Source organism: Triturus cristatus, chromosome 2_1, assembly GCF_964204655.1.
Source record: "Triturus cristatus chromosome 2_1, aTriCri1.1, whole genome shotgun sequence".
NCBI lineage: Eukaryota > Metazoa > Chordata > Amphibia > Caudata > Salamandridae > Triturus > Triturus cristatus.
The window spans coordinates 286,214,960-286,228,390 of NC_140581.1; the positions used below are offsets into that span (position 1 = coordinate 286,214,960).

The window sequence follows — 13,431 nt, forward strand, 5'->3', positions numbered from 1 at the left end:
TTGGGTGTCATCTGCATAGAGGTGATAGGTGATTTTGGCTTGATTCAGGATCGTTGCAAGGGGTTCTATATAGAGGTTGAACATAGTAGAGGGCAAGATTGATCGTTTGGGGACTCCTTGAAGGGCTGAGATTGCTGGTGAGGTATAAGTATTACGTTTGAATACGTGGGATTGTTGGTTCCCGTATGAGGTGAACCATTGAAGGATAGTACCATTGATGCCTTCATGTTGAGAGAGGTTATTTTGGAGAATTTTGTGGTTGACTATACCAAAGGCCGTGGAGGGGCCAGAAGGATTAGGATGCCCATTGTCTAGAGATCTATGTAGGTCATCCGTGATGATCAGGATTGCAGACTCCATACTACAGCCTTTCCTGAACCCAGAGTGTAAGGTGTCGTGCAGGTTGAATTTTTCAATATGGTTGTTGAGTTGTGAGAGCACACATTATTTGATGGTTTTGCTTGAAGAGGGAGGCTAGTTATTAGTCTGTAATTATGAAGGTCATTCGGGTTGGCGTCTGGTTTTTTAATGAGTGGGTGGCTTGGTTGAGTTTAAGGGAGGTTGGCATAGAACTGCTGGAAAGGGGGGAGTTAATGATTTTGGACCTTGTTGGGGCGATTATTTGTCTGAGATTTTTGACGAGTGAGGAGGGGCGAGGGTCAGAGAGATGTGAAGTCAGCTTAATACATGCAAATATTTTGGTGACTGCTTCCGAGACATTATCAACTTTAGTCCAGGATGCATTATTTTTCATTGTGTAAGGTTGAGGTTGGTGCTCTGATTCTCTGAGTAGGTGAGTTTGGGAGGACCGTTGTAGGTTGAGAGTGTGGCAGTGAGGAGGCCATCTTTGGTAAATGGGGGATCTTTGTTGCAGGGGGAAGCTGTGAGGGGAGTCTACTGAGAGTTTGATGCAAGCTATTTTTTCAGAGAAGAATTTGGCAAACTCTTCACATCACTTAACAGTCATCAGTTGGATGTTGCAAAAATGAGGAGGTTTGCTGTTTTATAATGTTGAAAAGGTCTTTGGGTCTATTTCTGGATTGGTCAAGTTGGGCTCTGAAGAAGGATGATTTCTCTCTGTAAAAATGTTTTTATATTTTAGGCATTCAGCTCGGAGGAGAGAAAGATGGGACAGCGAGGAAATTGCTTGCCAGGTTTAGGCTGAGTGCGTTCCCCATACAAGGAGTCTCCCAGAATTGGCCATGGCATAAAAGTCTTTAGACGTTATATAAACGTGATGAGGCCAGAGATTAATAATTAAATCATTTTATGTTTCTGTGCCCACTATATGAAAACGCATTGAGTTTGTGACATATGAACTGGATCACTGTGTACCAACCTTTTTCTCTACCATAACTAGGGCCATCTCTAGCTGATGCTCATGTTGGCCATCACCTATGATTTCAGTTGCTGAGCTGTGCATGCACTGATGGTCAGGTATGCACAATGAGGCATCAGTGATGTACAGGGCTGGACTGGGATCTCAAACCAACCCTGGCAATTACATTTAACCGCCCCCCACCCCTCCACCCCCAATTGCCAGGGCTGGAACACTGCTGATGCACTGCTGCTGCGCTTTTGTTACAAAGAGCCGATTTTGCAGAATTGCTGCAAAACTGGCCCTCAGCAACAAAAACAGCCCCCACCGGTTCAAAACTGGCCCCCACCCATCCAGCACACTGGGGAAATGCCCGGTGTCCGTTTCGGTGGTGTAGCTAAAGGCCTACCTGGGTTCCAAATGTATTACTCTCCACTATGTGCCACCCCATAAATCCAGTATTAGACTGTGCAGGCAGCCAAGGAATAGCCCTCTGGTGTTGCAGGTTCAGTTTTCGTGTGTTAAACTTCTGACTACTCTAGGAGTTTTCATCATTATATATACTAGCAGTATATTAGTGTGGCCTTTCAACTGGCTTTTGTAATTTGCAATCGGTTTTTTCAGTCAGATTTATTTTATTTGTATTGCTGCAATTACAGAATAGAAATAACATTGATAGTATTAAAATAAAAATAGTTTTGACCTTTACACTTCTCTTTTCTTTTCTTTTCCACAAGAATTACCACAGCTACCCTACTTTGGTGCAATCAACTTTCAGAAAATATGGAAGAGCATTATATCAATTTCTAACAGTGAAACACATTTAATTATTTGACTAGAAAGCTAGAACACATTGCAAATGTGTGTGTAAAAGTAATACAAGCATGTAATGTAGATTTGACCCAAGGTCTTATGTGCATACTCGATAAAAAAGAAGCCAGGATCAAAGCACAGCTTTTCGCACATTAGCAAACTTTATGATCCTGGAAAAACAATTTACCTCCTTGTACCTTAGCTTTTTTAACAGACATAATTGGGGGCAGAAGGGATCAGTTTCTCAGAAGGTCTAGTACAAACGAAAGCCTTACTTGTATATTGTCCCTTTGACTATAACTGTGTTCTAGTCTATTGACTATATCAATTTTCTGTATAGGGCACACCAGAAGGTACCTCTGTTTCTTGACTGACAAATGGCAACATTAATTCTTATGAGGTGTAAATTATATATTCATTGTTACCTGTGTGTGTTATAGGGAACATTATGAGTTGGGGCAGTGCTGTATGCTTTGCCTATATCGAAAAAGTACTGGATTAAAAATGTGCTTGCAAATTTTGCCAAAGTATCTTGAGACAGCTTCAACAATACCTTGAACAAAGATGCTGAAGAACAACTCAGAATTTTACCTAAAAAGACCAGTGTTATAGTAGAGGTCAGAGCAGTAGGTGGCTTTTTAATGAATTATAGCAAACATTATTTCTTTTTTAGCTCAAAATAAATTGCATAGTCTGACCGGTATGCATATTGCAGTTTATTAACTTTCCCACTGCTAGAACAGCTTTGCACTTGCAATCTTATAAAGCTGGTATATTTTTATACAGTTAATCTTTCGCCATGTTTTAATAATATGAAGAACTTTTAATTGTTTATGTTTTAATAGCTTGTATAGGTGTTGATATGCTGTGCATAACACACAAAATAAAATAACTTAATGACGTTGAATTGGTGCAGGTGTTACAATCTATAAGCTTCAACACCGTGAACTGTAATGTTTAATTTTCCACATTTTTTTAACCTGTTGATGTGTTTGTTATTTTTCATTACCATAACTACCATCCGCCTGCAAAACCTATCCACCAAAGAAAGTTACTGTCCTAATGTGTGATTCACGCAGTCATTTCCCATGTTGCAATGACAGGCTGAAGCAGATGATGGCTTGCTGTTGTACTGTGGAGAGAATGAACATGGTCGCGGGGACTTCATGTCGCTGGCCTTAATACGACGGAATCTCCAGTTCAGGTAAGGGTTCAACATTTTCTCTCTTTTAATTCTTTGCTGCTGACAAATTCATATGCCAAACAAGGCCTCCTTCACTCCAGTCACCTAGTTAGACCACCCCACTGCACAAATGATTGTTTATCTGTTGAATGACTGCCAGTGCCAAATATAATAAAATAAATACTACAATACAGATATATGACTGGACGAGGAAGGCAGAGGTGCACTATTCTGGTAGTAAGCATTGCTGTAACAGTACATACCCAAGTTCCTTCTAGAAGTTGGCTAGAACTCTAATTGATGGGGAGTGGAGATTTAAATCCTGGGAGCATTTGCATAGGAAGATTGTTTAAGAGCCTTTTTTCTGATGTCTGCAATTTCTAAGTCAGCAGCTACAGATTTTAAAGCTGGTCAATACTGTTTAAACAAATCATAGGTATTGGCCTTACTATCATTATCCTGCAAGCCCAGTGCTAGCTCACGCCAAACAAACTCTCCTAAGGTCCTGATTATATCCCCATTTGGAATACTTTAGCGAAAAGTTGTAAATCCGTATCAACATCCCATCTCATAAAATCTTCTTTAGTTATCCCCTTCATCTTCAAGATGGCTCATAGTAATTAATGGCCAGGTGTACGCAGAAGTCATTGCAAAATATTGGTCAATATGCGCAACCATTATTACTGTGAACACTAAATTATATTGCTAACTGACATGTGTAATAATAGATTGGTTGACAATATAAGGAATTGAAGTGGGCTGCAATAAGACCTACTTCATTACTATTCATGAGGTAGGTTGCCAATTGCGACTTACTTAAATTGGATGGCATTATTGGGATGGTGGCCTACTGGGGTCAGGAGACCACCATGTCTGTAATCACACATAAATACAGTACACTTTGTTTTTATGAGCAACCTAATTTCCTCAGGATAAACGGGGCAGCATTTGGAGGAAAAAAACATTTGTTTAAAGTTTGTGTAAGAGTTGGCAGTTGTCCCCTGGGCCACTGCCTACTCCCAAACACACTTTGTTTTGATATTCACTAAGGGCAAGAAGTTCCAGGGGCATCACTGGCCTTTGGAAATGGGTTACCACCTCTTCTGGGAAGTTGGTAACCTTTTAATGGTTTGTAACTGAATTTGAATTGAATCGCAATTTGGAGTGGACACCCTAAACACACTCCTTCTAAATTGCGATTTAGTACACATTTCTAAACCCATTTTGTGATTTGTTAAGCACTTTTTGAATCGCAAAATGGATGTAGTACATATTAAAAAGCCATCAGATGGTCACGAGTCCTGCGATTTAGCAAAATGGCTTTGTATATCTGGACCTAGGTTTGTAACATCTAGGATTCTTAGAGGATAAGGGGTACAAATCTCATTAGTACACACACTGGTAGGAATGGTCATTTGTTATTTTTAAATTTATGCAATCTCAATGTCTAAAGCTACAAAGGTTGATCTTGAAATAAACCAAATCCTCATTTCATGAAGGATGGGAAGACAGTTCTACCTTTCAGACGCTCTATTCTGTTGCAATTAAAACCCTGCCTAAGAGTCTTACAGTTTTCAAAAGGTAATTTTGATTTCTCATTCCATTATCTTGCATACGGGAGTTCTGCCTCATATTGCCTTTTAGTCCTCCTCCCTTTTCTCATTTTCTGTTGCCTCTCCTTCTTGTGCCCAGGAGTATTTTGCCGCATCCTGCAAATAAAATTTGGAAATTGTCTAAAAATTCCTAATTATTCAAGACACCCACCTCATTGCCATCTAGACCAGAGTCAACTTCAGAATGGCTAGGTATGAAGGACTGTGCCAGCTCTCAAGCTAACGGCCTATGATCTTTATATAGATAGTCATTGATATGCAACATAGTCCTGGTAGTCTATTACATCTTCTCTCCTTATGAGCAGACATTTCTTCCTGATACAGCAATTTTTCATCTAGCTCTTTGAAACATCCATCAAATTTTAGGTTTATAAAGCATCTATTCCACAGCAGTTTGAAGTACTGCTATAACATTCTTTATTCAAAAACAGCAGAATGGTCCATGCACAAAATCGGAACAGCAAATCACTTATTATTATAGTTCCTAGATTCAATAATGCTTTCTAGTCTTGCTTTGCATTATGGTCCATGTAGTTCTGTTTCATACAGTCCATCTTCTACTACTTCATTATATCCAGGCTTTGGCCTTGGTAGCGCATGACAGTGCACCTGCCAGTGATCTCCTGGCCTGCTGGTGCGTGCTCCCCATTCTGTAAATTTTAGATTTTCCATTGTGGCTTCCCACAGAACAAAAATGACAGCACACCTTGTGGAATGTCATCACTTTTATAGAGGCTGTTATCAAACTGGTGCTCACACTATTTGATTACATTTTACCTACTTTCAGACCTGCTGTGTTACATTGTTTTCAGAAGCACTAAAAAGAACACAATATGTTGTAGAAATTGTACCAGTGGCGGCTGGTGAAATGCGGAAACAGGTAGGCGTACTAGCCCGGGGTAATTGCACCAAGGAAAATGGTGCCACAGCAAGCACAAATAGGCATACACAAAACAACTCCCAATAGCGAAGTAGACAGTGCAAAGGCCAAAAATTGGGCAGGCACAGAAACACGATGATATTAGGAACGAATTGTTAATGCGGGAGACGAGGAGGTTTTGTACATCAGGAGGTTCGCTGGAAAAGCAGTCTGTTTCTGCACAGCACAACACAGCAGGGATGCACAGGTACTGATATAGGCAAGTACAGTGCACGGCGGAGATAAAAAAAATTTTTTATTCAACATGTTGTTATAAATAGGTGAAATATTGTGACTGATGTTGCTGATTGAATATCAAGAGTAAGAAAGTCATCAATGCCAATAAAAGCATGATTCTGTGTATTACATGGTAATTAAAAGCTGACACTGCACAGAATATTATCATTCCCTTCATGCCACCAGCGAGGTCAGACCTTTGTTCAGAATTGTTTCAAGAATTGCACAAACAATATCTTTCTGTATCTGGAAGCAGAAAGGAGCGAAAACAAAACATTATACCCTATGTTATAAGAGCGACGGCTGATGTGTAATGTCATGTGATGGACTGGTAGCAGAAGCACTGGAAGAGCGCTAATTCAGCCAGGGCTGCTTCACCTCCCTACCTCCAGCAGAGTGAAGCACATGGACCTGCATGTCTTTTGGGCTGAACTGCATGAGCAGACAGGAAACAACATGCATCAGACTCTCCAGGCTCAAGCAAAGGACAGAGAGTTGAACTGTTTGCCTGGGGCTGTATTACACACGTGCTTTTGTGCGCCCCTGGGCACTTTGGTATTACAGACAGGGACACAAATGCTTGTGCGGTCCCTTCTTTAATACAGCTAGAGCTGGCATATGATAGTGCTGGCCCTATATGTGTGCCAGCACTATCATTAGAGGGTGTTCCCTCATTTGCATGGGAAAACAGAGGTAAAAAATTAATACACATTAGGGGCCAAAAAGTATAAATACATATAGAAAACCTTTTTATCAAGGTAAATCATCTATAATTCACAATGGATTTTGCACCACTTGAATTTTTTTTTTTTTTTATCATCCCCAATGACGGAATGAAGACTAAAGGGCACCCTTTTGTGTATAATAATAGCTGTGCCATGGAAATAAATGCTGAAGTTAGAAAAGTATCTGTGCATGCCCCAGTTTGAGGAGAATCGTGGGGGTCAGATTTGGACAGGTGTGTTTCCTGCAAAAAAGCAATGTCGATTTTAACAAATAATGAACATCCTGCCTTTTCTTACGATTGTCATTCCGGCCCTGGACATTCCAGGACAACAGGGACAAATCAGAGGGACCACAGACATTACATAACTGCGCCATCTAAGAGTCTTGACATTCATAACCAAAAGAAGCAACCGTTGATAAACATTAAATAAGACAGTAAATAATTCAAAATTCCTGCATAAGAATAGTCATCGTCCCCCACCCTCCACCCAACCTCACCGTGAATAAAGCGAGGCATAACCTAAATCGTACAACAAAGCATGATATACCAAGAGACTTTGAGCTGGAATGAAAGCACCCTATCTCGGTACATCCATATCCCAAGAAACAAACAAACAAACAAACCAAAGGTGAACACCATGAGGGGTGGCAACGCCATGCCAGTCGACCAGCCATTAGGAACATTAAGAGATGATGGGTGTTGGTATCCCAATCCGGCTATTGCATCAGAGTGGCAATGTGTAGGATGGGAAAGTCAGCCAGTGCCCGCACTTGATTACAGTTCCATGCTCGCGTTGGAGCTGCTGCTCGGAGGAGAGGATCTGGACTCGTCCGCAATCGCCTGGTTGTTGTTGTGTTTGTACGTGTGGCAGAATTCCTGTGCCTCAGTTGGGGTGTCGAAAAGGCGGGACCGGACGTTGACATCGACTTGCAGTCTGGCCGGGTAAAGCATGCCATACTTCAGACCCAGGTTTCTGAGGGCAGCCTTGACCCCGTTGTACTTACGGCGGGCTTCTTGCACTGTGAGAGTAAAGTCCGGATAGAGCGCTATTTTAGAGCCTTGCCATGTAGTGTCTCCTCGTTCTCTGGCGAGGCGGAAGGCGGTATCATGGTCTCGAAAGTACATGATGGGGGCAATGATAGGCCTTGGGGGGAGGCCCGGATTGGGCCGGGGGCGCAGAGTGCGGTGTGCGCACTCGACCACAAATCCAGGGGTGAAGGACTCCCTCCCAAACAAGTCCGCAAGCAAGGTTTCAACAAAGAGGTCTAGGCGGCCCGTCACAGTGGTCTCCGGCACCCCCAAAATCAGAGTTCAACGGCAATTAATATCAGTCAAGATCAATAACATCCTTGTTTGGCCACTAAGGGCATGGAAACCTTTCCTAAAATGTTATCATTCTCTACATCATAACTTACTCAATTATCAACTTCAAAAATACTAAATTCGAAATTAAATAAAAGAAGTCAATATTCGAACCCCTATTTGACCCGTTGAGCTAATAGAAGGTACCAGCAACATGTCTACTTTCATCTTCACAAGATGTCACGTCCTATTTCTTACAGCGACTTCCAACAGTCAGACAGCAATATCTTTCTAAGCCACTTGGGGCATGAAAGGCTTTTGAAAAATTGTTAATAAAATCGGAATCTTCACTCCTATTGTCTACATCAATTAAACACATATATAAACAATAATCGTATTTTAATATAGACCTCAGCTAATATATACCAGTTTGATCATTTTAAATTTCAAAAGGAATCTCACTTAACACTATACTAGTAAGGCAAATATTTCCAATGGGGATAGACATAAAATACTGACAGAAGTCAGAGTGAGGATTAAAACCCTATAGAATTTAGGAACTTTTTGACTATATTGTGTTCTTTGGTTATAATCAGTTATATTGAGGGATATAGATTGGAATGGTGACTGAAATTGTTGTGCACAGCATATCAATTTCTCTGTGAGTGTGTAAGAGTAGAAGGAGCGTTGTAATACATATGTATGGTACTGATATATTTTATGGTATAATAGAATGTATAAATGTCTATATATCCATTAGTCTACAAAGCTAGTGATGTATATGTAACCATTTTTTACATCACCTTCTTTATATTAGCTCTGAACTGATAGGCCTACATATGTTTTTTCTACATAGTTATTGTGAAACATCCCGCAAGGAGAATTTATCATTGGGAACCATGCAATTTATGCAATAATGTATGACACACAAAATTAGTTGCGTATCTTTAAAGGTGTACACCATCTTATTTCTCTTGCCATACGTTCCCCCAAGTGGGAGATTATATTGGCCTAAGAATTCAAGTGGAGCACAATCCATTGTGAATTATAGATGAATTACCTTGATAAAAAGGTTTGCTATATGTATTTATACTTTTTGTCCCCTAATGTGTGATATTTTGTACCTCTGTTTTCCCTTTCTCTCCTTTTTCCTTTCATCTTATTTAATTTGGAACTTGCATGAAACAAGGGTATCGTAAATGCTGGCACATTTTCACTGAATTGTGTTGTCTTAATTCAAAATACTTCATTTTTAGGTCTCGCGAGCCAAAGGCTCAAAGAGACATTTTATATGTGGGATTTTCAAAGTGCTACCCACACTCTTTTGGCTGGCCTAAACCTTGAGTGCACGATCATCACATGCACGTGCACAGCTGCTCCTCTGCTCATTGCATTCCCCCCTCCCTTCTCACCCAGCCCTTTGATGCTCTGCTTGATTACTTTCACTTTAGCCTCTTTGACCCTTGCATTCCCCCCTCCCTTCTCACCCAGCCCTTTGATGCTCTGCTCTATTACTTTCACTTTCGCTGCTTTGATGTTTGATCGCAAACGCAATGTTTTTAATTACTTTAGTTTACTTCAATTGCAGGAAATGTTCTCATTTTGTGTTATGTAAAAGCGGGTAACAGGTCTGTCAGCACCAGGCCCTCTACCAGCCGAGTTCTTTGATATGCGTTAAACATACCGACATTAATGTGTGGAATACTTCCGTGTTTACACAACTGCATTCCCCCCCCCCCTATGTCCTCTAGCCATTCTCTCCTCCCTTTCCTGCTCGTTCTCCCTCTTGTATGTCCTTTGGTCCTTCTCTCCTCCCTTTCCTGCTGTTCTTCCTTCCCCGCTGTCCTACTGTCTACGCTTTCATACTCTCCTGTGTAGTGTCTTCTGTACAGTTTCCTGAGGATTGCCTAGTCCCTTCTAGTCTCTATTCTTTTACCTTTCCCCTATGATCTGTCACCCCCTATGTTCGTCGCTTGCTGCTCTGTTCCTCTCCCGTCACTCCTTTCTCTTTCAGTTGCAGCAACACTCTAGTGCCCGAAGTTACATATTACATAGCATAGCCTAATCCTTACACATGGCACTTTTGCACAGCGTTGGATACACAACTTGCCGTCAGCCAGCTTTGCCTTTGACATAATAAAACATAGCCTAGTGTTGCATACCATTGCATAGCATACCATAACTTAACAAAACATAACATAACATAACAAAACATAGCCTAGCCTAACATAACATAACAAATCATAACATAGCATAACAAAACATAACATAGTATAGCATATTATAACATAGTATAGCATAACAAAACAAAGCATAGCATAACAAAACAAAGCATAGCATAACAAAACACAACAAAACATAGCATAGCATCACAAAACATAGCATAGCATAACAAAACACAGCATAGCAAAACACAACCAAACATAGCAGAGCATAACAAAACATAGCATAGCATAACAAAACACAACAAAACATAGCATAGCATAACAAAACAAAGCATAGCATAACAAAACATAGCATAGCATAACAAAAAATAGCATAACATAGCATAGCATAACAAAATAAAACATAGCATAGCATAAGAAAACACAAAACATAGCATAACAAAACATAGCATAGCATAACAAAGCATAACAAAACAAAACATAGCATAGCATAACAAAACATAGCATAACAAAAAATAGCATAGCATAGCATAACAAAATAAAACATAGCATAGCATAAGAAAACACAAAACATAGCATAACAAAACATAGTATAGCATAACAAAACACAACAAAACATACCATAGCATAACAAAGCATAGCATAGCAAAACAAAACATAGCATAACAAAACATAGCATACCAAAACACAACAAAACATAGCATAGCATAACAAAACAAAACATAGCATAGCATAACAAAACACAACAAAACATAGCATAACAAAACAAAGCACAGCATTGCAAAACACAACAAAACAGCATAGCATAAGAAAACATAGCACAACAAAACACAACAAAACAAAACATCATAGCATAACATAACATACCACAGCATAGCAAAACACAACAAAACATAGCATAGCATAGCATAACAAAACATAGCATAGCATAACAAAACAAAGCATAGCAAAACATAGCATAGCATAACAAAATGTAGCATAACATGACAAATCACAAAACATAGCATAGCATAACAAAACAAAACATAGCATAACAAAACATAGCATAGCATAACAAAACACAACAAACAATAGCATAGCAACAAAAAATATCAAAACAAAACATAGCATAGCATAACAAAGCATAGCATAGCATAACAAAACATAGCATAGCATAGCAAAAAATAGCATAACATAGCATAGCATAACAAAATAAAACATAGCATAGCATAAGAAAACACAAAATATAGCATAACAAAACATAGTATAGCATAACAAAACACAACAAAACATACCATAGCATAACAAAGCATAGCATAGCAAAACAAAACATAGCAAAACAAAATATAGCATACCAAAACACAACAAAACATAGCATAGCATAACAAAACAAAACATAGCATAGCATAACAAAACACAACAAAACATAGCATAACAAAACAAAGCACAGCATAGCAAAACACAACAAAACAGCATAGCATAAGAAAACATAGCATAGCATAACAAAACACAACATAGCATAGCATAACAAAACATAGCATAGCATAACAAAACACAACAAAACATAGCATAGCATAACAAAGCATAGCATAACAAAACACAACAAAACAAAACATCATAGCATAACATAACAAAACACAGCATAGCAAAACACAACAAAACATAGCAGAGCATAACAAAACATAGCATAGCATAACAAAACACAACAAAACATAGCATAGCATAACAAAACATAGCATAGCATAACAAAACAAAGCATAGCATAGCATAACAAAACGTAGCATAACATGACAAAACACAAAACATAGCATAGCATAACAAAACAAAACATAGCATAACAAAACATAGTATAGCATAACAAAACACAACAAAACATAGCAAAACAAAACATAGCATAGCATAACAAAACACAACGTAGCATAGCATAACAAAACATAGCATAACATAACAAAACATAGTATAGCATAACAAAACACAACAAAAAATAGCATAGCAACAAAAAATATCAAAACAAAACATAGCATAGCATGACAAAGCATAACAAAACAAAACATAGCATAGCATAACAAAAAATAGCATAACATAGCATAGCATAAGAAAATAAAACATAGCATAGCATAAGAAAACACAAAACATAGCATAACAAAACATAGTATAGCATAACAAAACACAACAAAACATACCATAGCATAACAAAGCATAGCATAGCAAAACAAAACATAGCATAACAAAACATAGCATACCAAAACACAACAAACATAGCATAGCATAACAAAACAAAACATAGCATAGCATAACAAAACACAACAAAACATAGCATAACAAAACAAAGCACAGCATTGCAAAACACAACAAAACATAGCATAGCATAACAAAGCATAACAAAACACAACAAAACAAAACATCATAGCATAACATAACAAAACACAGCCTAGCAAAACACAACAAAACATAGCAGAGCATAACAAAACATAGCATAGCATAACAAAACACAACAAAACATAGCATAGCATAACAAAACATAGCATAGCATAACAAAACAAAGCATAGCATAGCAAAACATAGCATAGCATAACAAAACGTAGCATAACATGACAAAACACAAAACATAGCATAGCATAACAAAACAAAACATAGCATAACAAAACATAGTATAGCATAACAAAACACAACAAAACATAGCATAACAAAACAAAACATAGCATAACAAAACACAACGTAGCATAGCATAACAAAACATAGCATAACATAACAAAACACAACAAAACATAGCATAGCATAACTAAACATAACATAGTATAGCATAACAAAACAAAGCATAGCATAACAAAACAAAGCATAGCATAACAAAACACAACAAAACATAGCATAGCATCACAAAACATAGCATAGCATAACAAAACACAACAAAACATAGCATAACAAAACAAAGCACAGCATTGCAAAACACAACAAAACAGCATAGCATAAGAAAACATAGCATAACAAAACACAACAAAACAAAACATCATAGCATAACATAACAAACCACAGCATAGCAAAACACAACAAAACATAGCATAGCATAACAAAACATAGCATAGCATAACAAAACAAAGCATAGCAAAACATAGCATAGCATAACAAAACGTAGCATAACATGACAAAACACAAAACATAGCATAGCATAACAAAA

General features: G+C 38.4%; 1 protein-coding gene across 2 annotated transcripts in view; it reads left to right on the forward strand.

Annotated features, from left to right (window-relative positions):
- The window catches only part of EGFLAM (EGF like, fibronectin type III and laminin G domains), a 699,898-nt gene that overhangs the window by 499,611 nt on the left and 186,856 nt on the right, over positions 1-13,431 (forward strand). For both annotated transcript variants that reach the window (XM_085631113.1, XM_085631115.1), the window contains exon 11: positions 3,235-3,335. In XM_085631113.1, coding sequence (XP_085487239.1) covers positions 3,235-3,335 — 101 coding nt within the window. The remainder of the gene's footprint in view (positions 1-3,234; positions 3,336-13,431) is intronic.